Below are 24,652 nucleotides of genomic sequence, written 5' to 3' on the forward strand. Positions count from 1 at the left end.
CGTCAAAATCAATGCGGGATATAGCGGAAGTAAAAAATGTATACGCGCTTGCCGATTGGTGCTAAGAACAGCAGGGCGGGTGCAAGCGGTGTGACGTAATTGGCAGACTCGACTGTCAATCAAAATGATTCTGTTTGCCGTCTGAATGAATGAAAGCGTTATTAACAGATTGCAGAATGGGTACAATACAGTACAGCTCAATACAACAACAGTGGACTGGAGGATGCAGACCAGAGAAAAACTTTCGTCTTGTTTACATCAGGGTCCCCCATTTTCAATTCATCATTCATATCTAAATCATATAATATCTCATTGCTAAATATATGCAATATATAATCTAATAATCCAATAATCTAAATCTAATATATAATATAAAAATGCTAAATGCATGGGTATTTTATTTCGTCTTTAATGTTAGCTTGCAAACTCAAATACTGTCTTGGTAAGCCTCATAATGAATTGTTTGGGGGAAAAAAAAAACATCATGATGCGTATCGTGTATCGCCGAAAGGTCAGAAAATATCGTGATATCATATTTAGGCCATATCGCCCAGCCCTACCTGCAGTTACACAGGGATAGGCGATAGGGGGCGGTATTTTCCCATCGGAGCTCCTAGAGGGGCTGCTGTACCAACAAGAGACTCGGTTGATGAAATATGAATTCAGATCGCTAATAAAAAAATAAAAACGACAATTCACGTCGTCGGCACTCAACATGAAATAACGACATATGTCGTGGCTGGCACTCAAAGTGTTAAAAGTTAATCGTGAGTTTAAAAATTTTTTGGCGTCGGGCGATAACGCGTTAATACCTCGTTAACTTTGACAGCCTTAATATATATAAATTGTATCCTTCAAACTCACCTCTCCATCAGGCCCCAGGACAGCACCCCCTTCTGCATTCTCAGGCTTCTGGGAAAGATGGAGAACATGTGCATGAAATAAAAAGATGAACACATCAGTAGGGATGCAACAGATCACAAAACATAAATAAGCATAATGAAAAACACTTGTCCATTATGGCTATATGTTAATTCTAGGTGTCTTTCATAAGGGGGCAAGTCTGAATAAATATTTTCTTCCCCCTCACTCCAGTGCAATGAGAGTTGTGGCCATCCCTCAGTGTAGACCAGGGCTATTCAACTGGCGGCCCGCGGGCCAGATCCGGCCCGCGGGATGATTCTGACCGGCCCGCCAAAGATTACATGATAATACAAAAAAATTTAAAAAAAATAATTTTTTTTTTATATATTTTTTTTAATATTTTCTTTTTTTTTACTTTTTTTTTCTTCATGTCAACGTTAACACGCACAATTGAGCCAAACGTCACTCAATTAATGACATATTTCATTGATAAATTGAGGGAAAACTTTGCAAGTCGATTTGATGAATTTGACATGTCCAGAGAATTGATGCATTTTGTGAGCAACCCATTTGCCAATGTAGCTGCTATTTCCACAAAAGGACAAGAGTTCCTTGCATCACTTCACATTGATGAAGGTCTCCTGCAACTTGAAATAATTGACATGCAAGCATCATCTGCTCTGAAGCAGGCACTTGAGAATGAATCCACCACAACATTTTGGATAAAGTGTATTCATGTCAAGACATTCCCCAAAATAAAAACGCTGGCAATATCTGTGCTAACAATGTTTGGCTCAACATACACCTGTGAATCCAGTTTCTCTCACATGAATGCCATTAAAACAAGCAACGTGCCTCCTTGACAAATGAGCATTTGCATCACTGTTTGCGGGTAGCCCTCACTTCCTATGAACCCTCTTTCTCTGCCATTGCCCAGTCAAAGAAGTGCAATCTCTCTCATTAGATGTGTGTATGTAGGCTAGGCCTGTCTGCCCCCCACCCCCCTGATGTTTGAGAGTTAAGAGTGGACAATAAGTGCTAATAAGATGCTGTGATTTGCTGTTGTTGCAGAGACATGAAGCACTTTTTCATAAGCTCAGCTGCACTATAAATGTGTTTTTTTGTTCAAGTGTCAATGTTAGAATGTTCAGATGCACATCATGCACTTGTTTGTTTTTTATTAAATTTTTATATTGAAATGTTGAGGAGGAGATGTTGCAGTTGTTGCTCATAAATGAAGCACTTTTTGCAGGAGATGTTGCAGATGTGGCACATAAATGAAGCACTTTTTTTGAAAAGTATACTACTTTTGCAATGTAGTTAAATAAAAGTTGTGAAAATGTGGTTGCGTGTTGTGTCAAGTGTACATATATTCATAGCACGGGGAGGCGCCGTGGCAGTCCGGCCCCTGGCCCCTTGGGTTTCTGACAATGTAGCCCCCTGAACAATTTAGTTGAATAGCCCTGGTGTAGACCTAGTAGTGCAGCCTATAGTGGACGTGTTGGATAATTCTTTGACAATTCTGCTTCATGTCTGTTCACATTTGGAAATTACCATGTTGCTGAAGTGACTAATGAAAGGAAATATAAACGTTGTGGTTCGACATTGTGCACTGAATTACAACTACCCATGACTGCATTGGGCTGCATAGTTCGCTTTCAATATAAATAACATTAAGGCTTTGATTATAATTTTGCCCCATCATTATCTAAATGCAGAGGTTGTTTTGTGTAACTAAATACTTTGGGAAGCGTATGCCTTCCCGGATCTGCTAGTAACGGACAGTTATCCACTGCAGATTTTAATTCACATGTTCACGATTGAATATTGACTTAATTAGGTTTGATGGCGCTGGTTTCAGAAGGCCAGCACCTTTGTTGTTTCCGTAGTAGTACCAACAGAAACTCTGCATAAGGTAAACTACAGAGGTTGCACAATTTGACCAGTTAGGTAAACAATAAACAATAAATGAAATCCCTTGTTGAGGGATTCCGGGGGTCCGCAGAAAAATGTGGAATAGTTTTCCTTCACTATTTGATTGAAAACATGTAAGCCCAATGAGAGAATATACCGTGTAAGTAGGGATGGGTACCGAACTCTGTACTTTTAAGGTTATCGACCGAATTACGTCGGTACTACAGAGTATCGATTCACGTTAGATCAATCGGTGCCACATTTCGATACTAAATTTCAAGTATTTTTAATCTAGTACTGTGGTGCACCACTTTCTGCCCTTCCAATGACCAAGCTGTTTTTGGCTGGGCTCCGTCCATACTCGCAATGTGCTTTGAGTGACAGTCACCCACCTGCACTAGCAGATACGAGAGAGAGAGCGAGAGTCCCCCCCCCCCCCCCCCCCCCTAGTCAGTGTTGGTACAATCCCACATTGCTAGAAAACAATGCAAACCACTGGAAAATGCCATTTATAAGATAGGGGACCTTTAACAGTCACCGCAGTGTATGCATGTCTAGACGTCACCCACCTTCTTTTTCTTCTTCTTCTTCTTCAACTCCTTCAGCGCCTGCACGGCCTTGTGGGCCCTCACCAGCTCTGTGAGGTTGGCTACGTACTCGTCTGTCTGCTGCAGCAGGTAGGCCAGGCGCTTGTCTTTCTTCTGGTCGATCAGCTTACGGTAACCCTCTTCATCCTCAGCCTGGTAAAGGAGACATAGAAACACAGATGGTATATATATTTTGCTGCGTTTCCTCTGTGTTTTGTAGCAGTGAGGGCAGGGGGTCATTTTTGTATGTTCCACGTCCAATGCAGGTTCATATCTGGATACTTGATAATGATTAAGGCACTACCTCTCAGCACTGGGCTTATGATTGATTGTGCTTTTTTGAGGAAAAAATTGCTAGATTACAAAGTTTTGTTAATGTCCCATGGTGGTAGTGTACTTGCAGCTGTGATCGATCGATGGCTGAAGCTCCAGCTCTCTTTTAATCCAATCTTTATAGCTGAACCAATACAAACAACCATTTTATAGCTTCGTAATGCATTAGAAGTTTGTCTTAGTATTCGGTGGTGGGACTACTTGTTGTAAATATACAATGGAGGGCTCTCACCATCAACCTCCGCATTCTCTCCTTCTCAATGCGCTCGTTCTCCTTCTTCTGCTCTCGTTCGGTGTTGGCGTGGTAGGTGGCCACGGCCTTCGTGGCCTTCTGGATCTTGGCTGTAATGGAGCGATGGTACTCCTTGAAGTCCTTGGCGTGCTGCAGGATGAAGTTGAGGTATTCCTATCGACACAAGGACACACAGCTGTCATTAGAGCGGTTTTTATTTTTAGCCTATATTTAACCAGGTTTGTCCTGGTTTCTTTGGATTCTTGAGGCTTTCTGTAGTCATAGACAAGTAAAACCTTTGCTTTTCAGAGGAGAGCGGTAAATATATTTCTCAGTAGTCTAAAATAAAGCCAGTCAGAATTAGCGAAGGGGGGCATGTTTATTTACAATATGACTGAAGCTTTCATGAAAGTAATTCCAGGCTAGTTCAACATCAAAATAGGCAATCCTGTCCCAGTTAAAATTATAGAGATCATGCAAGAAAATAAGAGAATATACTGTACGAGTGTAAATATTTGTATTGGTTTCACGTTCTCCAATGTTATCTGCTCAGGTACAGCAGACTGCTGTAGATTTCTGGACTCACATTTAACAACAAAAGCCTTCTTAGATGGGGGTCACTGAAAAAGTTAAAGAACCACTGAGCTATAAAACCCCCCTACCTTACTGTACCCACAACAGCCTCCTCCCATCGGTGTTACCTGGTGTTTCTGTCGCCGCTTGCGTTCCTGTTCGATCTTCTGCTGCTTCTCCAGCTTCTCCGTGATGCGGGCTTCGCGTAGCGACTGCCGTTTGCTGCGCTTGTACGCCTTGGCGTTGAGGGCCGTCTCCAGAGCCGTGTCGCGGCGCATACACACCACCACCTCCTGACGCAGCTGAAGCCACAGGAGGAGGAGAACAAATCAGGAGGAGTTCAGTTCTCAAAAGTTTTATCTCTCATTAACACATTGAGTGCCACGTCCCTTCCGGGAAGTGACCCCTTCCTTGCCGTCCATTAAACCCATGTAAACGTAGTTGTAGTTTGTAGAGCTAAACCTATATTTTATATTATAGCTATAGGTCTAATAACGCCGTTGAGTCTCAGTGACTTGCTTCTGGTCAACGTGCAAAAAACTGATTATTTTTTCATCTGTAAATTTCCGTTTTTATATCGTTTTGAATATGAATATAGTTTGGGTGCTTCAGAGTCATTCCAGGGAAAAAACGCGAAAACTGTGTTTTTGTGTAATTCAATAAACACGTTGTCATTTTTCGCCTGATTATCGGATCTTCCTGAAATCAACGCTAGATCATAATTATTATCCTTCCTCGTGCACGCATGCAATGTTGTTTAGACCAACGCAAGCTTTCATATATAATGTCCTTACCTGGTTTCTGATGCATGTAATGCAAAAAAAAGAATCCAAATATTTGATCGCCATTCCAGTTAGCCACAGCGATCCTGTCTCCGACGTTGTTGGGCATTGCACTTCAACGGGCGGGCGGGGCCGGTCAGTAGTCAAAACCATCCCTACAAGCGTGTGTTTTGTCGGAGTGTTTAGGACCCGCCCCCACGCCGCAGCTCGGTAGAGAAAAGAAACCAACCCGTTTCTAACGGGGTGCATTACTGGCAGAAGGCGTTAAGAGGGCGGTATAAGACCATCTGCCAGCTCAGACACATTCAGTACAGCATGCACAAGGTGCCCAGCTGAATTATGAATGGCAATAGCGAATAAAAGAAAATCCATGAGAAAAACTTAGATCTACGTTTCCGACACTGAACGAGCAAGCGCCCAGACCTGACCTGTAGGCGTTGCTGTCCACAACGCCAGTTTCCCACCCACGGCTTCCCTCCCCCTAACCTAGCCAAACGAGTTAGTATTAGCGATCAGCCCAAGCCAAGGCAATGCTGACTCCGGGAGTCGAGACCCTCTAGACACTAACACTACACCATATTATTTCCATTTATTACTAAAAGATTTGCACTACATCTCTACCTCATTTTTGCATTGTTTGCATTTTGTACTTTAGTTTGTGCTTTAGTTTTGTATATTTTATAGTGTTTGGTCTTTATTCTTTTTTTTACTGTATGAAGCACAATCTCAGGGGGCTCATACAGAACCAAGCATTTCACTGTAATGTACGTGTAACTTATTATGTGACAAATAAAACAAAACTTGAAACATTATACACCTCAACAGGTTTTAAGGAAATATTTTCCAAGCTGGCCCAGGAATCAACACAAATCAGCTACCATGCAGTCTTACCAATATTACATATCCTCACACACGTCATTATAAATCCAATAACAAATTCTAGAACAGAGGTTGGGGCAGGGTTGCAGTTTGGCTCAGTAATTGCCTGCCTGTTCTGCGTGTCGTTTCCTGAGAACTAATAGATCCATGCGTCGCCTACCTGTCTCTGGAAGTTCAGCAGCCGCAGGGCCTTCAGCTCGATGTTGGCTTTAGTGCGCAGGTCTCCAGCCAGGGAGCCCGGCAGGTTCTCCAGCTCCTGGATGCGGTGAGTGATACGAGCCTGAAGTCTGGAGGACAAAAACAACACCATGAAGAGCCAAACGACCCAAATAATAATAAATTGAATTTGTAACACACTTTATGAAGTGCTACATGAAAGGAGATAAAGATCAAATAAAATGAATAAAAACTATTAAAATGAATAAAACAACCAATGAAATGGAAGAAACATGCAGATCAAAATCTTAAAAATAAATAAAATAAAGAATCAAATCAATTTAAAAAACACGACATCGGTCGGTCCATTTAGGCAAAAAAGAAAACAAATCAACATTGTTTGTTTCCTTCAGGGCAATTGGTTAATAATATGATAAATCAACTAGCTCAAATCACACAGATGAGTGGAATACACCTTTTGCGAAAATAAAGTTAAATGACAGTGAAATTTCCATGACCAAGACATGTCTGTGTTAATTGAAAAAAAACAAAGAAGTTCCAGGCACTCTTCATGCACTTGCCCAGAAGAAGGCTGAAACATGTTTAAAAATATATATATAAAAAAGAAAATCATTATGATTAAAGCTTTTTTTATACATGAAGAGTGCCTGGAACCTTTTTTCAACTGGCCATTTTCAAATCCCATGATTATTCCAGGTTTTCAATGCGTGTATAAACCCCCTCTCACCTGTATTCCCTCTCCTGGAGGATCTCCACTGGGTCCAGCCCGCGGGGCTTCTGGATGGGGGTGATACGGTTCTGTTTCTGGTGCAGCATCATTTGCGGAGGCTGGGGAGGCTGTCCCGGAGACTGGGTCTGAGGGGGCATGACGGGGGAGGCGGCGGGGGGAACCGAGGGAGGGGCGGGAGACGGTCTGCCGGTGGGCTGAGGAGGAATCATCTTCTGGGGAGCACTGGATGGAGCAGCGGCGTTCACCATGGGCCCTGCAACAGAGCGGCAGGATGTTACATTTACAGGGTTCCCACAAACATTGCAAAATGAAATTCAAGGACTTTTAAGTACTTTTCCAAGCACTATTTTTCAAGGATGTCACTCGAAGGTTTAGAATTCACTTGTAAATGCTGTTTCTTTCAGCATCTTCTTGGCCTGCTTGCCAGCTAGAGCAGTGGTTCCCAAAGTGGGGGCTCGCGACCGAGCCGCCGTGGGGGGGGGGGGGGGGGGGGGGGTCGCCAGATGATAAAAATTCTATAAAAAAACATCTAAAAAAAAGAAGAAAAAAAACATTTCTTTAAAAAAAAATTTAATGCAGTCTGGCCACTGAAATTAGAAGCAGGCCAGGCCGTGTCTATTCTTAACCCAACCCATGTTTGCTTCTGATTGATCCGATTGGCCACTGACGTTTCTGGTCATGTGACATGTGCGCCCAATCGCGTGACGCGCCCATTTCCGCCTCGACCAGCAGCAAACTACCTATAACGCCTACGATCCACTAACCTTAACCAACTTCGAAAGAGTGCCTAAGCTTAACCGGCGAAAGAACTTGCCGTCACATGATATCGCCCTGCTCTAAGACAAACTCTAACCGTAACCAACTTCGAAAGAGTGCCTAAGCTTAACCGGCGAAAGAACTTGCCGTCACACGATTGGTTCGACCAGAAACGTCAGTGGCCAATCAGAGCGCAAAACGCGAAAGCAAACATGGGTTGGGATAAGAATTTAGGCGGCCAGGCCAGTGTTTCTAGTTGCAGCGGCGCAATAGTTAGATAACCTAGGTGGGGAACAACGAGGAGATCACTGCAACTCACACACGTTGGAGAACTATCTCTCTCTCTTGCTCACACACACACACAAGGGGAGCCGCATCTGATTGGTGGAGGCGGGACCCTTACAAAAAACAAAAAATCCATCAAAATTTGCATTTGATATATTATCTACTGCCATTTAAAGGGTTAGAATTATAAAATGAATATGTGGCGTTATGATCAGGGCTGAAGTTGAATAAAAGATTTATGAAAGAAAAAGTGGTATTTCAACATATAGTAATATTTTATATGGCGTTATTGAAGAGGACAATTTTGTCCCTTATGGTAAGAGTGAGTATTTTTATTTATTTTTTTCAAACTGAAAATCCATCAAAATCAGTGTTGTTGCTAATCATATATATTATGCTAGCGTGTTTAACAATCATTTGTGATGCCATCACAAACACTGGCATTTAAAGGGTACAAATAAAAAGAAATCCTACACCAGAATGCAGGAAATTTTAGTTTCCGGCACTCAACCGCTGGGCCACAGAAACGAGAATTCTCGTGAACGGCAACCAAAGGGGTTAAAGTGCTTTTATTTTATTTTTTACAAAAAAATGTAAAGGCCTGTAATTCCTTGAAAATAGAATTTTTTAACAAGGTGGTTAAAAAGTCCTTGAAATTCAACCATTTGCATTGAATGTTTTGTTCATCCATGATCAAATTGTTCTGAATCAAGAAATCGTTTTCTTTGTTCTGTTTTAAGAAAATATTGATGAGTCTGCTTTTCCTCATTTCTTCGCATTTGATGCTCTAGCTCAGGGGTTCCCAAAGTTTTCAGGCCGCGACCCCCGAAATAACGGTGTCAGAGAGCCGCGACCCCCACTATTATAGGAGAAAATAAAAATACAATTATTTAAAAAAAAAAATTAATAAATGGAAATGTATGGTTGAAACATGCAAACGTTCAAACGCACACACACTAATAAGCATTGGAGGCTTTTAACCAGGGCCGGACTGGGGAAATCATTCAGGCCAGGAAATATAGTGCGAAATATAACCCCAGTCAGGCCACTTTTTAAGCGGGGTCCCCCACCAGGAAATCTTTTTGTTACAAAGACTTAGGCTGAGGTTAGACTAGTGTATTCCTGGCGTTTTTTTATACGTTTTTGACGACGTATCATGTCCTATCTACACAGAAACGCGTTTTTTGGCGTTTTTTTGTGGATACGGCTGAAACGCAAAATTGTGTTTGCGTTTGGAGATACGCAAAAAAAACGCCAGGAATACAGCGTGTAGTCAGCACGGAGCAGTTGTTGCGAAAACGCCCATGCGCAGTAGATACCATCTGCGTGCCCTTCCTGTGTACAGTGTGTGTGTTTGGGAGTGGGACAGAGCTGAGAGCTCCGTGTCCCAAATAGCTTCAGCTACCATGTGTTGTCAAGTTATTGTTATAAGGACCCCAGTCCAAGCTACAACAGTCTGCATTCCCTTAACAATTGTTTGTATTGAGCCGTATTGTATTGTACCCATATGCAATATGTTAAATAAAGTTTACATCCATTCATTCTGCTAGCATTACCGATTGGATGAACTGGCTAACGTGAGCTATCAGGATTCAGACCCTGTTAGCTCAGAGTTCCTCTTTCAACTTAACAAGCATTAAACAAAATGGCCCAGTCATCTATTCACCTTTGTTTAATACACACAGCGTTGTCTCTAATGTTATCTAACTACTGATAGCTCGCGATATCATCAGTTTTGATGCTGGCTAAGTAGCGTGAGCTAACGTTAGCTTCTAGCCACAATGCTATATTATTATAATGGCATACTCCATTGACGTTAGCATGCAGCTAACAATGCTACCGAGCGTTTTTTTAGACTAAAACTATCCGCTCTTGGTGGTCACTTGTGTTGATGTTAGTTTTGTTTCATCAACAAATGACAAGCAGAACACACAGTGAATGTATCCGTTTTGTTTATTGCACTTTTATTAGGCTTTGCTGGAAAATTATTGCTGCATTGAGTAAACAAGATGGTGGCGCGGCATAGGCTGCCTTATTGACATTTTCTGGTGGAGCTTCCACCAGGAAGTGTATTGGCACATTCGTTCTGATTGGTTGAAATTGCCTTCATGTTTGCCACCTACTGCCACCTACTGCTTTGGCAGTGTACTACATCAGTGTGCTTGGCTGACAAAAACGAAAAAAAAACGAAAGTGTGACTCGAGGCGCATGACGTCGCGGCGATACGCGGCGATGCGTATAAGAAAACAATACGAAGATGATACGAAAGGTGTAACCTCAGCCTAAGATTCTCGTTTCGGTGTAGTTTTTCCTTTTTTTCGATATTAATATCCTATTCCATGTCACAGAGCTGTATTTTGCATGGAAAAGGCATATTGGGACTCCGAAGGTGCAGTACCGGCCAGATCCTGGTAGTGGCGCTGTCTCGAGAATGCAGTAACCCCTGTTGCAGACCTGGTGTTACACTGTTTACGCTCCAGGCAGACTTTTCTGTTAGCCTGAAGCGAGGGCTTCACCAGATCGCATGGAATACTTTTAGGGTATACTTTTTTAACTTACGGTATACTGTATATAAGGTTATGGCGTAGGGATGGGTATCGTTCACATTTTAACCGATACGGTACCGGTACCTGTGAATCGATACCGGCACCCAACGGTACCTTTTTTCGGTACTTTAGTCTCTAAAAATGTAATCTACCTACCTCAGTTGGCTTGCCATTTCCCCGACTGCTTTGTTGTTGAATCAAGTAAAATACTAGGTAAGCGTATATTGTGCGTGTGAACATTGACATGAAAATAAAAAAGTAAACAAACAAAGTGTAAAGAATATATATAAATAAATAAACCATTTTTCTTTTTTGCAGTACAGACAACGGTATCTCACGTGAATCGATACTCTGTAGTACCGACGTGTTTCGGTAAGTACCTTTAAAAGTACCGAATTCGGTACCCATCCCTATTATGGCATGTGCCAAATGGACTTATGATCTACCTGATGGCGATCAAATAATTGGAAAATTATTTTTGGAATCCAACCGGCCAAAGGTAAGAGCAATTTGACGTCAATTTCAGCTTGATCATGCAAGAATTTCATAGCCATACCCCAGATAACATGTATGTTGTGGTAATAACGAATGCCGTTATTGGCAATGAATTAATCACAAACGACCACCCCGCCCCCCCCCTTTCACGCATTCATGATGGGACATAATACCGATCATATGCCTTTGGATTTTTAACTGTAGCGTGTGTAGGGATGAAACGCCAATGGATTTAACGTCATATACGTCTTATAAATAGTCTCACAGGAATTATCCCAGATCATTCCGATATAACACTCATATTCACCACAGTATAAAACGGGAACATATCGATGGAAAATGTATTTCTTTATGGCATATTGAACGGAAGGTTCATACTGTCAATTGACAATGATATTGGATCCATAGCTATCAAATAAAATATAGGTTTAGCTTAGGGCTGGGCGATATGGCCAAAAATTATATCGCGATAACGATATCTATAACAATATCATATCACTCAATATTTGATATTATCGATATTGTTATAAGTATACACATTTAAAAAAAAAAAAAAAAAAAAAAAATAACAACAGATGTATGTTTATTTTGCAGCAATTCTTTGTCGTTGCCGCCATCTTTAGTGTTACATCCCCTCACACTCCAGTTCTCAGGCTGCAGCTGGTTTGAAAGCTAAAGTTAAACGGCTTCTCTGCTGGCTGTGGCTCCAGGGGAGTTGAACAGTTCTGGCTCTGCTAGTTTCTTTTCCATCTTTTGGCGCTTTTTTGGTGGACAAACCACCGCACATGTGCACCGTGACTCGTGACTGGAGTCTAGCTCTGCTAGCACACATAGCCTACTGTGTACAGACGGTTTCAAACTGTATTTTTTATTAGAAAGCAAACAAAAGAAATGGACAAGAGAAAAATAAATCTCAATTTGGTCAGTATTGTCATTTGGACAAGCAAAGCCATTACTTTAAGTTGCAGGCAAGAAAGACAAGTATGTCCACTGTCTCTGGTTTTAAAACTGCCCTGTTGCAGGTCACACAAAAAAATAAATTAAAAATATAATTCGATATATCCCCCCCCCCCCCCCCCGATATTGATTATTAAAATATATCGCGATAATTATCGTTATATCGCCCAGCCCTAGTTTAGCTCTACAAACAACGTGGCGCACAGTGAATGTTTGTAATGGAAAGCTGGCCCGACAACAGCGGCCCCCGTTTAATGGCCGGCACCAAATGTGTTAAGCACTTGTGCGAACCCTGCATTTACTGCATACATAGTACGGGGTGTCTTTGTTTTCCTCCCCATCGTGGGGACATTGACCAGACCCCACAAGGTAAAGGAGCTATTTTAGGGTTATGGTTAAGCATGTAGTTGTTATGGTATGTTCTTGTTCATGTTGTTATTATGGTTAGGGTAAGGAGGGTTTACCCTTACCCTAACCCACAAGGATATGTGAATCAACTCAGACTACCATTGACCTCATACTGACCTCCGACAAGTCCAAGATCTCCAATAAAGGGGTTATAGCATGTGGGTTAAGTGATCATTATATGATATTCTGTACCCGCAAAAAGCTAAAACTAAAGGCTGGCTGTCACAAAACAGTCACATCTAGAGACCTCAAAACCTACTCTAGCGAGGACTTTAACCTTGAACTGGAGAGTCTGGACTGGTCAGATGAACTCAATGGTACACTGGTTGAAGAAACTTGGCTTGGCTTCAAAACCAAATTTTCATCAATACTAAACAACATGGCCCCCCTAAGAACCACCAGGGAAAAAAATCGCGCTGAGCCATGGATGCACAATGAAATACTGACCGCTATGAAAGCCAGAGACAAAAAATGCTCTGAGTTTCGTAAAAGCCAGTCAAAGCTTACCAAAAGCATGAGCAGTGAACTCCAAGACCACATGACTGAACTCAAACTAGAAAGAAACAGACTAAGAAATGACGTAAACTCCATGATCAAAACTGCTAAAAAAAATGTCATCAATGATAAAACCGAGGAAAACAAAAATAAACCACGTGAACTTTGGAAATTACTCAACAATCAACTAGGCTGCAGTAAAAAACTTAAAACCAGGTTCTCAAACATAAACATAAAGACGGACAACACGCTCATCACAGACAAGCTGGATGTAGCCAATTACTTAAACACTTTCTTCACAAACATAGCCACAACACTGGTAAACAAACTACCCTCCCACTCAGGGCAGTATGGGGTAGAACACATAGTAGCATACTACAAGAACCTAGGCGTCCACAAAGACGACTTCAAACTGGAAATGGTAACTACAGATGAGGTACTCAAAAAACTGAGCGCCCTCCAACCAAACAAGGCCACTGGCCATGACAACATCCCCTCCAAATTCCTCAGAGACTCAGCAGCAGCCATCACCCCAGTCATCACACACATAATAAACCTCTCCATAAAACAGGGACACGTCCCCAAGGACTTCAAAATTGCGAGAGTAATACCCCTGCACAAAAAGGGCAGCAAATTAGACCCGGGCAACTACCGCCCTGTTTCTATCCTTACATCCATCTCGAAAGTCATGGAAAAAATAGTATACGAACAGATCGAAAAGTACCTCGCGGAAAAAAATCGAATCTACGAATTCCAATCTGGCTTCAGAACATCCCACCTTCTCTACTTGAACGACCACATCAAACAAGAGGTGGACGCGGGCAAATACTGCGGCATGGTCATGCTGGACCTACAAAAGGCCTTCGACACTGTCAATCACACCATTCTGATTGACAAGCTAAAAGCAATTGGTTTTGATAGTTTATCAGTGAGCTGGATACAATCCTACCTGGAGAGGAGGGAACAGATGGTGGAGGTAAACGGTACCCTATCCCCCCCCCCCTCACAGTGAGCTGTGGTGTTCCACAAGGAAGCATACTAGGACCGCTACTATTCCTAATTTATGCAAATGACATGTCGTCAGCTTGTGACTGCAACTTGTTCCTGTTTGCGGACGACTCAGCCCTGCTGGTCTCTGACAGGAACAAGTTACAGGTTGAAAAAGCCCTCAGCTCGGAACTAGGCAAAATCTGCATATGGCTCGCCGACAACAAACTATCATTACACATGGGCAAAACAGAGTCCATTCTCTTCGGTTCAAATAACAAACTCAGCAAGACCGACGGCTTCTCGGTTACAGTGGGTGACAATATTATCACAAGGAAAGGTGAAATTACCTACCTGGGTTCCATCCTAGAGGCTAATCTTTCCTGTGACAAAATGGCATCCAATGTAATAAAAAAAAGTCAACCAACGAACGCGATTCTTGTACCGGATCTCCTCTCTGGTAAACAAGAATACCCTGAAGACTCTAGCAGGAGCACTCATTCAAGGGTACTACGACTATGCTTGCACCTCATGGTACCAAAGCACCTCAAAGGCACTAAAAAACAAATTACAAACATCTCAAAACAAGCTAGTCAGACTACTGCTTGACCTGACTCCTAGAACCCACCTCACCCCTGCCCACTTTGACAACCTAGGATGGCTTAGAGTAGACGACAGAGTACAGCAACTTGCAATGGGCCTGGTCTACAAGATACACTACGCAACCAAGGTACCCATGTACATGTCAAAATACTTCCCAAAGGTCAGTGAATACCACGATCACAACACCAGAGGGAGCTCCACAAATCATGTAAAACCCAGATTCGGCTCAAACAAGGGACTAAACACGTTTCGCAATTATGCCACATCAATGTGGAACGCCCTACCTAAAGCTGTAAAGGAATGTGAATCACTACCCACTTTCAAAAACACTCTCAAAAAACACCTACGTGAGACTGCAATTCGAAACTGGCCCCTACAAATGTCCTAACCTAGTTGTACAGTAAATGACCAAGTAAGGCTTTGTCAGTATTCCAATGTACAGTGTAAAGTGTGTGTGTGTGTCCCCTACCCAACCCCCCCCCACCTCCAATGTACAGCCCTCACCCACCCACCCAACACCACCCCACCCACCCAACCTCCTCCAATGTACAGTTTCTACGCCAAATGTATATACACTCTTTTTCTGGACACTTTTGTATCACAAACAGTACTGTTTGCAAATCATAAATGTATAGATGTAGCAGTACTGTCTATCTGTATGTCATGTATGTCATATATGTTATGATGAATTGAAAATGGGGGACCCTGATGTAAACAAGACGAAAGTCTTTCTCTGGTCTGCATCCCCTTAACAATTGTATGTATTGAGCTGTACTGTACCCATTCTGCAATCTGTTAATAAACTTTTCAATCAATCAATTCAATCAGGTATACGGAATATGAAGGAATGCCGTCATGGATCCATGCAACGGTGTGGATTTTTACAATACTGTCACTTATGATATATGAATATTAACAAAAGATATTTTTATGCTAATAAAATAAAGATCCTTGAAGCAGTACCTTAACACATTGACCGCCAGCAGCAGGGGGCGCTGATACCCCATTCATCGCCAGATCTTTATTCAATGGATATAATTTTAGACCGACATTGGCGAGTGCTTAAAAATATATCTTATATTATATCTATGGGTCTAATAACGCTGTCGAGTCTCAGTGAGTTGCTTCTAGTCAACATGCCCGAGACAGATTGTTTTTTCATCCGTACATTTCCATTTTATACCGTTTTGAATAGAGTATGGTTTGGTGGGTGTTTTTCAGTAATTGCAGGAAAAAGACAAGAAAGGCATTTTACTGTAATCCAGTCATCACGTTGTAATTTTTCGGCTGATTATCTAATCATCCTGAAATCAATGCTAGATTATCAGTATTATGTCTCCTCGTCATGAGATGGCCGTCGTAGCGGGGCGCTCCCCCCCCCCCCCCAACGGTAAACAGCCACACAGATAGCTGTGATCGGGGTAGAAATAAATGTCAGATCAACGATCAAATTTATATATAATGTTCTTACCTTGTATCTGATGTAATGCAAAAGAGATAATCCAAATATCTGATCGCAATTCCAAATAATGCTCATGGAGGTCTGTACCACACTAACGACCGTTTCACAATGACGGGCGGGCAGAGTTACTGTTCAATGCCATCGTTGTATAGAACTGGCTCGCCTGTGTATTTAAACCCCGCCCGCCCGGCTCAGATCGGCTACTAAAACACAACACCCCATTTTCAATGAGATGCAATGCTCCGCTTGGCAGTAGAGGGCGGTGTTGACCGTCTGCCAGCTCAGACAGGCCAGGGTTTCCGTTAGCCGGTAATTACCGGTATTTGACCGGCAAAATCTGTTGAAGTCCGACATATTTAATCTCTCCGGTCATAATGTCCGGTGAAAATAATTCCCTCTAAACACAATTTGATTATTTGAATTGTATTAAAATAGGCTAAAATTAAATAGCCTATGCTATGAACGAAACAATCATTACATTTGTTTCATCGTTGCTTCACCAAGCAGGTCTAATAATGACAACGATGTTGTCAGCGGGATCTTAGTGCTGGGTTTGCGAGAGCATGCAGCTGCAGAGCCACAGAACCCACGGAGCTGTGCCCGCGCAGTGCAATACTCCAATTCAGCCATTGGCAATTCAGCTGTTGGGTGGGGGGGCGCTGCTGAGCGGTCCCCAGACCGGACCTCAAAACACCGCTCTCTGCGGCTCTGCAGCTGCATGCTCTCGCAAATAAGTCGTTGGGAGGTGGAGATTCATCACGCAAACCCACGATAATGTTGCCGTCTCTCTCTGCCAAATTTCTCAGTTCTTCGCTCGATATAATTAATACAAATGTCCAATATAACGGAATTCGTTAGCTCATAAAAATGTGATTATAACAGACTGCTGTTTATTAATGTCGGGCCGACTGCCCACAGACACCTATTTGATTTAAAGTCAGCAGCAGCACGGAGTCTCGAGTCGGGACTTATTTTATTTGGAATATAATGACTGTATACGCAAAAGTAGCCTAGTTTTAAGTTAAAATATTATAAATCTACATGCCTTGAGGATGTCATCTTTATATAGCCTGCCTATCAATTGTTTTTAAGCTCAATAAACTCTGACCGGAATTTCTCTCATTTGACCGGTAGATTGAAATCTACCGGACACTGAGACCGGCAACAATTTTTTCTAACGGAAACCCTGAGACAGGCTCTGAAGGAGATACCAGAGGCTGCAGCTATGAATTATGAATAGATATAGCGAATAAACAAAATAACGATCCCAAATATGAGTTAACTCGTTTCTGGCGCTCAACGCATGGCGGCCAATAACGAGTTAACTCGTTTATGGTGCACATTGTGTTAAAAAAAAAGGTAAAAGAGATATTTAATTTAGTTTTCACTGAAATAGCACCATGAGAATTATATTCCAAGATAACAAACATAGTCTTATCATATTGTAATTTTCACTGGAAATGTAAGTCCATATTGCCAAACGCCCTAGTAAGGAGTTAGGGAATGAATGCGGGTCTATGGAATGTCCCCAAAACACATGAAAACATGGCTGAGTGCGTCTATAATATCCCTCAATGCCCATCTAACTGTCCAGTCCTACCTTCAGGCCATGATTTGGGGGGTCCGTTGGTGGGCTGACCCTGCATACCTGGGGGGATGCCTGCGGGGCCAGGAGGGGGCATGTTGGGGCCTACCATACCTACACCAGAAAACAAATGTTACCACACGGATCTATGTGCCATTCATTTTCTACTCCTTTCAAAATAGTGTGTGGGCTAGAAGAAAATGTGCATGTCTCACCACCAGGGGTCTCTGTTGAGTCTTGAAATACATTTCTTTGTTTGAAACATGGAGGCCCCATTTATCAATATTAAAAAGGTTGAGTAGATAAAGTAGATTAAATACTGTGTCACAGTTCACAAAATATACAGGACAACCGCTTCCAAGGACTTGTTATAATCTAAATGTAAGTGGAAATGAGTTGATAATGAATTATGTAAAAAGCTCTGAACACAAGTTGGTGTATTTTGCTTGATTACCGAGGCCCACTGTGTGTATATCTGACAGTACTGTAAGGCCCACTGTGTGTATATCTGACAGTACTGTAAGGCCCACTGTGTGTATATCTGACAGTACTGTAAGGCCCACTGTGTGTATATCTGACAGTACTGTAAGGCCCACTGTGTGTATATCTGACAGTACTGTAAGGCCCACTGTGTGTATATCTGACAGTACTGTAAGGCCCACTGTGTGTATATCTGACAGTACTGTAAGGCCCACTGTGTGTATATCTGACAGTACTGTAAGGCCCACTGTGTGTATATCTGACAGTACTGTAAGGCCCACTGTGTGTATATCTGACAGTACTGTAAGGCCCACTGTGTGTATATCTGACAGTACTGTAAGGCCCACTGTGTGTATATCTGACAGTACTGTAAGGCCCACTGTGTGTATATCTGACAGTACTGTAAGGCCCACTGTGTGTATATCTGACAGTACTGTAAGGCCCACTGTGTGTATATCTGACAGTACTGTAAGGCCCACTGTGTGTATATCTGACAGTACTGTAAGGCCCACTGTGTGTATATCTGACAGTACTGTAAGGCCCACTGTGTGTATATCTGACAGTACTGTAAGGCCCACTGTGTGTATATCTGACAGTACTGTAAGGCCCACTGTGTGTATATCTGACAGTACTTTGCGAGTCTCTTCCTCAACCTACCATGCGGCCTGCTGTAGTTGGCCTGAGCCGGTCCAGGTCCCGGCCCGGCTCCAGGGCCAGCACCAGGCCCGCTGGAAGGTGGCATGCTGGGCATGGCTTGCTGCTGCATCCCCGGCATGGGCCTTTTGCCCTGCACGGCCATCTGCAGCTGGTCAGGTAAGGGCTGACTGCGCGCTAACATCTTGTAAGCCATGATCTGGGCCCTGAGCTGGTGTAGCTGGTTTTGGTTGAATGGCGTGGGTCCACCCGACGCGCCCGGTCCTCCGACAGCGCTGCCCGGCCCGACTGGACCCTGGGGACCGCCGCGGTTCTGCGGGCCCATGCCCTGGCCGGGGTCCCCGCCGCCGCCTTCCATGGGTCCTGCCCCGGGGCCGGGGGGGCCTCCGGGCATCATAGGACCAGAGGGGGGCCCGTTGGCTGGGCCAGGGCTAGGGGCGTGCTCTGACCCTCCCAGTGGAGAGGGATAGCCTAGAGACAATATGGGACAAATAAGGACAAACAATCAACGTCACAACAGGGGAAGCTGTAGCAACTTAATTCCTAAGATGATCAAGGAAAACAGATGAGCAAAAACTCCAAATGTCACCACAGATGAGACGTTATGTTTTTTTTGTTAAAAGATTATTTATGAAATAGACAAGAATAAATGAGGGCAGAAACACTTTGATCATCCACTTTGCAACCTTCTTATAATTATAAATGAAAATATATTGGATGGATTGATAATACAAGTGCCAACTAGTCTTAACAAACAATACCAACTAGTCTAAACAACCAAATAACACATCTTAAAACATACACACGAAAAAACAATCATCTTGACACCAGTATGTACCATCAGCCACCAGTTAGAACAGGCCGGAGGAGTGAACAGAAAAACGGTTCTGTACTGTCATTTGAATGCTTTATTATCCACGTGTCTCTCTCTCTCTCACACACAGTGTGCTTTAACAGCAGGCAGCTGCTTCTGTTGTTGTGTGAAAGAGGAAGCCTCCTCAGGCCCCGCCTCCTCATGCCCCGCCCACTCTGCCGTCTGCTACTGTTGACGACAAACTGTCAGCGAGCCAAGAGGAGAAACCGGCTGGTTGGGGTTCACAGAGTGCACTGCTGCCACTATGTACAAGCCTGTCACCTGGACGCTTACAGGTAGAGAGGTTGTAATCAAAACAAGCTGAAGAAGAGTTGAGTCTCCTTACTTTTAAACTCCATAAATCATATTTAAATAATTTTTTACTCAGCCCAATGGGGAAAATATATAGAAATTCAATACATCACAAATTTGATTAGTCGATTGTATGGTGGTTTTATTGAATTACAAACCCTGTGCTGCGTATCTAATGTTATTGTGAGATAAGCCCAGTGGTGCATCCCTACTGAGCATATACACCAGTATCATTCACACCGGGCAGCTCCACAGCATCACGGTCTACTGTGGCCCAAAAGGCAGCTCCACACACCGGGGCACATCAATGCTAGTTGTAGACAGGGCTGGGCAAATTAATATCACGGTGACGGCAATCATCTGAAAATATAGCCCTGTATCATGATATGTGAACAGTATGCAAAGAAATCACAACTTAATTATCCAATTGCTGTTGAACTGCATGATCGTGTAATATCAAACACAAACACTGTTATGTTCAAATAACATCCCCCTCCAAATACTGCAGGTGTCATTTTGAGAGAAATTTTAGTTAATATGCAGCCGCTATCATTCATTTAAATGCAATTAAAACGATAATACTGAATCATCTCCCAGCCCTGGATGTAAAGGGATGTTCACTTCCCCAGCTGGCCCAGGATTCAAACTTCTGGATCTAGTCCATCAATGCTACACATTATCTTACAGGTTCTCTCAGCAATTTAGTGGCATTGACCACATTTAAACACGACGGTCATTTTGCTCCTATGTCATGCTCAGGTTGGGTCCCACCCAAGAAATCCCAACCTGAGCAAGACATAAGAGCAAAATGGCCACCGTGTGAATATGGCCAATATGGACCACCGTCTTTTAAATAGACTTGAAAGGCTTCATATGATACTTCCAGAGAATCATTTGGGGGCCCTTTATAATCCTCCCCAAGACCCATGCGAGAGACCTCACCGCACACGTTGAAAAAACGTTGATTGATCCACAGTGGGCTTGAACAATATTGAAATCCCCCTACTGACAATATTGCTTTAAGAAAAACAACGATTATTAGGGGTGTAACGATGCATCGATCCTAATGTGACGATTCAACTGCATCGATTTGAAAATGTTAGAATCGATTAAAATTGTGTTTCTTTTGTATATTGTTTTTATTTACCTATAGTCCATTCATGCTGAGTTAATCAGTTCCCCCAGCCACATTTGTGTATTCAACATTTTTTGGGGAATTAACTGATCGAATCGAGGCCAAATGAAGAGATTTCATGATGCATTGAATCGTTGCCTGAAGAACCGCAATCGAATTTAATCGTTGGTTGCATCATTACACCCCTAACGATTATATTATCTTACAAAAAACTGAAACTGTCTTTTTCAACTGTATGGACTCAACATTAGTAACTGCCCTCGTACAGTCTCTCCACTGTTGACCGTCATGTTAGGCTTCTTTTGCTAATGAGAGCGGACATCTTTCAAGTTTTCTCCACTAAGTTTGGCTACATGTGGTAACGTTACATACAGGTTCAGAACGTAGGCTCACATAATGTTAACCTTTTTTGGCTACAACAATGCGGTGAGGCAAGAGAAGGGGACTGACTGACTATAAAGATTCACAACAGGCATTGCATAATTGAATAGTGTTCCATTATGAGGGACGTCATCGTGGCCACATGCATGATGTGTAAATGATAATACCGCCTCATCGCCCCCAAGCCTATTCCACAGTTGCACTGTGTGTGTTGCATCCATTGCACACACATCCACATGCACTGTTAACATTCACTTTAAACACTACACCATATTTGATCTATGTATTACTAAAAGATTTGCACTACACATGTGACAATTAAAACAACTTGAACTTGAGTGTGCGTTACCTTGGGAATGTTGGTCCATGGGGCTGGGAGGAGGGCCCATCCCCTGGGCCCCCACCGGCCTCATGCCCATGCCCTTCATCTGGCTGTAGCGAGGGTCGTCTGGCATTCCTTTCTCATGCATGCCTTCCATGGGCTGAAGAGGACACACACATACAACAAAAATGCAACATGAAATTGAGCCAGGTGTTCGTGACAAAGCTGAAACATAGCAAATTAAGATTTAGGGTAATATAAAAAATGGGAACGCCACCCATTTTAAGAATTGACATAATGTTCTTCCTGTGCCCCAGGACAGTTCAGCCAGTATTTGTGAACATGCACCACTCTCTCCTAAAGCTAGAAATCAGTAGAGAACCCTACAATCAATGATGCCAGCAGCCTCAATAAGTCCGAACATTCACTGTTCCCGGTACACAGGAAGAACATAACGCAAATTCCTAAAATTAGGCAAATTCTGCCAGTGGATACCGGTAGTTTCAACCAAGGAATCTGATTGGCCAAATACATGTTCCAACAGCACTGATAATTCCCATTACAAAATAATTGTGTCTATGCAACTAAATAAATGTAACTGGTTGCTATGCAACTAAATAACTGCTGCGTACTTTGTGCATTTGGTGCATGTTCTCCTGAGGGTATCCGGAGGGTCCCTGTTGGGGAGGGTGGGGGTGTCCAGAACCAGGGGGTCCCGGGCTAGGTCCCATCATGCTGTGGGCAGAGCCCGGAGAGGGACCCGGGCTCGGTCCCATCATGGGTCCTGGAGAGGGCCCGGGTCCTGGGGAGGGGCCCGGTCTGGGCGTCCCTCCCATGGGGGGATCCGGGGTGGACATCTCTCAATGGAGACCAGGAATGTTAGACAGTAAGTACCGCTCTGTGGAAAGATGAGAAATATCAAGATACTGACTAGAATGTCGGCTACAAACAACCAGGCCAGACAAAACCGCTCTGTGATCAGTAGCTAAGCATTTGCTATAGAAATAGAGAATAATCTCTTGTTCAGGACAAAAACATGTATTTGTTTATTAGTTTGTGGTAAATAATAGTGATGGGGGGAAAATGCACCACTAACTTGGGACCTACTGTCCATAATTCTGCAGACCAGCCACCTTCTGCATTACAATGTGACAGAAATTCAACAGTCTGATGTGATGGACAGATCGTCTTATCCCTCAGGCCCAATGATGAAAGCATGCAGCTAATTTACAATATAGCTATGTGGGCACTGTTTGGATTTGTCACGTCTGGTTAAATAAGTGACACCAATTTGTTACCACATCCACACAAAAAAGAAAACAACAAACAATGGGTCAGCAAGAGGTCGTTCAAATCTACAATTAATGGGGGACCCTGTCTGAACACATACCGCCTCAACAACAGGTCCGACTGGAGACAGGGATGGTCACTATTAAAAGGACTAGACATCAAACCAATAGCTAGGCTACCAACACATCTCACAACTCAAGATACTGTTTACAGACAGCTAGCTAACCTTAGATAGCATAATGCTTACTGTTAGCTGAGACAAGCTAACTGTTAGCTAGCCAGGCCTACCCAGATTTTAACAAGACATAGAACTTGGCTAACAAATGTAAACCCAATATCTCATCGTGCAACTGCAGTTTGCGAGAGTTGGGTGACGGTGTGAAGGTGCACAGCTGGCCACGATAGGAAATACAAAGAAAGCCAACTCAAGAGCAACGTTAGCTGGTTTCTATCTAAGCCTGGTGCTAATGCCAATAGTCGTTATAGTCTAGCAGCGAGCTAGTTAGCCTAGCCGGCCATGCTCTCCTGGGCCAATTAGGTCCGAAGATCTCGTTGTTGTTGTGGAGATTTGAGAGCAGATGCAGCGACATGTACAGTTAGACCATCATTTGGTCTGCAGTTGATTGATCCAACGCGCCTCCCGTACCCGCTCCGGCTGCTGAACACATCTCCAGAAACACATTTCATTCATTGCGCTGCACTCCGCCGCGCCACGGGAGAGACAGGGAGAGAGAGACACTGTGATGTCGCTATATTGACTCTTTTCTTATCCCGTCAAATACGAGCACGGTTGTTGTTAACACAACATACCGCCACGGTGTTGTGGTTCAATAATGAAATAACACTTGACTTACACAATCAGCGAATCCGAAGGTATAAAGCCTCGCCGGTGGGCAATGTATCGTTTTCCTTTGAGCCAGAAACAAAGAGCGACCTGCCCAGTTCGCTTTTTTCCCCCTTCACCCCCCCCCTCCTCTCCCTCTGGGTTGATTGTAACACAGGGACCAATAGGGTGTGGCTGCAGAGCCGCAAGCCCAACGTCTGGGCGGGGCTTCGGGGCTTGTACTCGGTTTGAGGCGGGACTTCGGGGCTTGTACTCGGTTTGAGGCGGAACTTCGGGGCTTGTACTCAGTTTGAGGCGGGTCTTCAAACCGAGTACAAGCCCCGAAGCCCCGCCCAGACGTTGGGCTTGCGGCTCTGCAGATATACCCTACTCACAGGGACGGCCTGTGCTGAGCTCTCGAGCGCCCCCCTCGGTAGGTCTTCTTCTTGCACATGCAGCCCAGTGATGGTTGTGTTGCAGAGAGGAATGCAGCAGGCGCAATATGCCGGCGTGGGGGATGGGTGTGTGTAGTACGTTATGTTATAGCCGCCGCCTAAGCATATTATATTAGGGTTAGGGGCATAGATTTATCATTATTGTGGTGCGTGTTCACCGTAAAATGATCGGCAATCAAATTGTGGAAGAAATTCAGTTGAAAAGAACGGATAGCTATTAATGATGATAATATGGCCAAGTAGACTTGGGGAGGCCATGGAATCGGCCGTTTGGAGCACCATCTCAAATAAGCTTTT

At 43.3% G+C, this 24,652-nt stretch overlaps 1 protein-coding gene across 2 annotated transcripts in view; it reads right to left on the bottom strand.

The window, feature by feature from the left end:
* smarca4a (SWI/SNF related BAF chromatin remodeling complex subunit ATPase 4a) overlaps positions 1-24,046 on the bottom strand; it is an 85,993-nt gene extending 61,947 nt beyond the window's left edge. Inside the window, exons 1-11 of one of the 2 annotated variants that reach the window (XM_084329659.1) lie at positions 23,932-24,046; positions 22,420-22,685; positions 21,815-21,947; positions 18,788-19,255; positions 17,666-17,764; positions 7,069-7,324; positions 6,325-6,451; positions 4,632-4,805; positions 3,931-4,104; positions 3,348-3,518; positions 865-909 (exon numbers count right to left, since the gene is read on the bottom strand). In XM_084329659.1, coding sequence (XP_084185785.1) covers positions 865-909; positions 3,348-3,518; positions 3,931-4,104; positions 4,632-4,805; positions 6,325-6,451; positions 7,069-7,324; positions 17,666-17,764; positions 18,788-19,255; positions 21,815-21,947; positions 22,420-22,644 — 1,872 coding nt within the window. In that variant the 5' untranslated portion in view covers positions 22,645-22,685; positions 23,932-24,046. Of the gene's footprint in view, positions 1-864; positions 913-3,347; positions 3,519-3,930; positions 4,105-4,631; positions 4,806-6,324; positions 6,452-7,068; positions 7,325-17,665; positions 17,765-18,787; positions 19,256-21,814; positions 21,948-22,419; positions 22,686-23,931 lie in introns of both variants that reach the window. The other variant, XM_084329658.1, reaches the window with a different exon arrangement.
* Between the last annotated feature and the right edge of the window lie 606 nt (positions 24,047-24,652).

Source organism: Notolepis coatsorum (genome assembly GCF_963971535.1).
Source record: "Notolepis coatsorum genome assembly, chromosome: 14".
NCBI lineage: Eukaryota > Metazoa > Chordata > Actinopteri > Aulopiformes > Paralepididae > Notolepis > Notolepis coatsorum.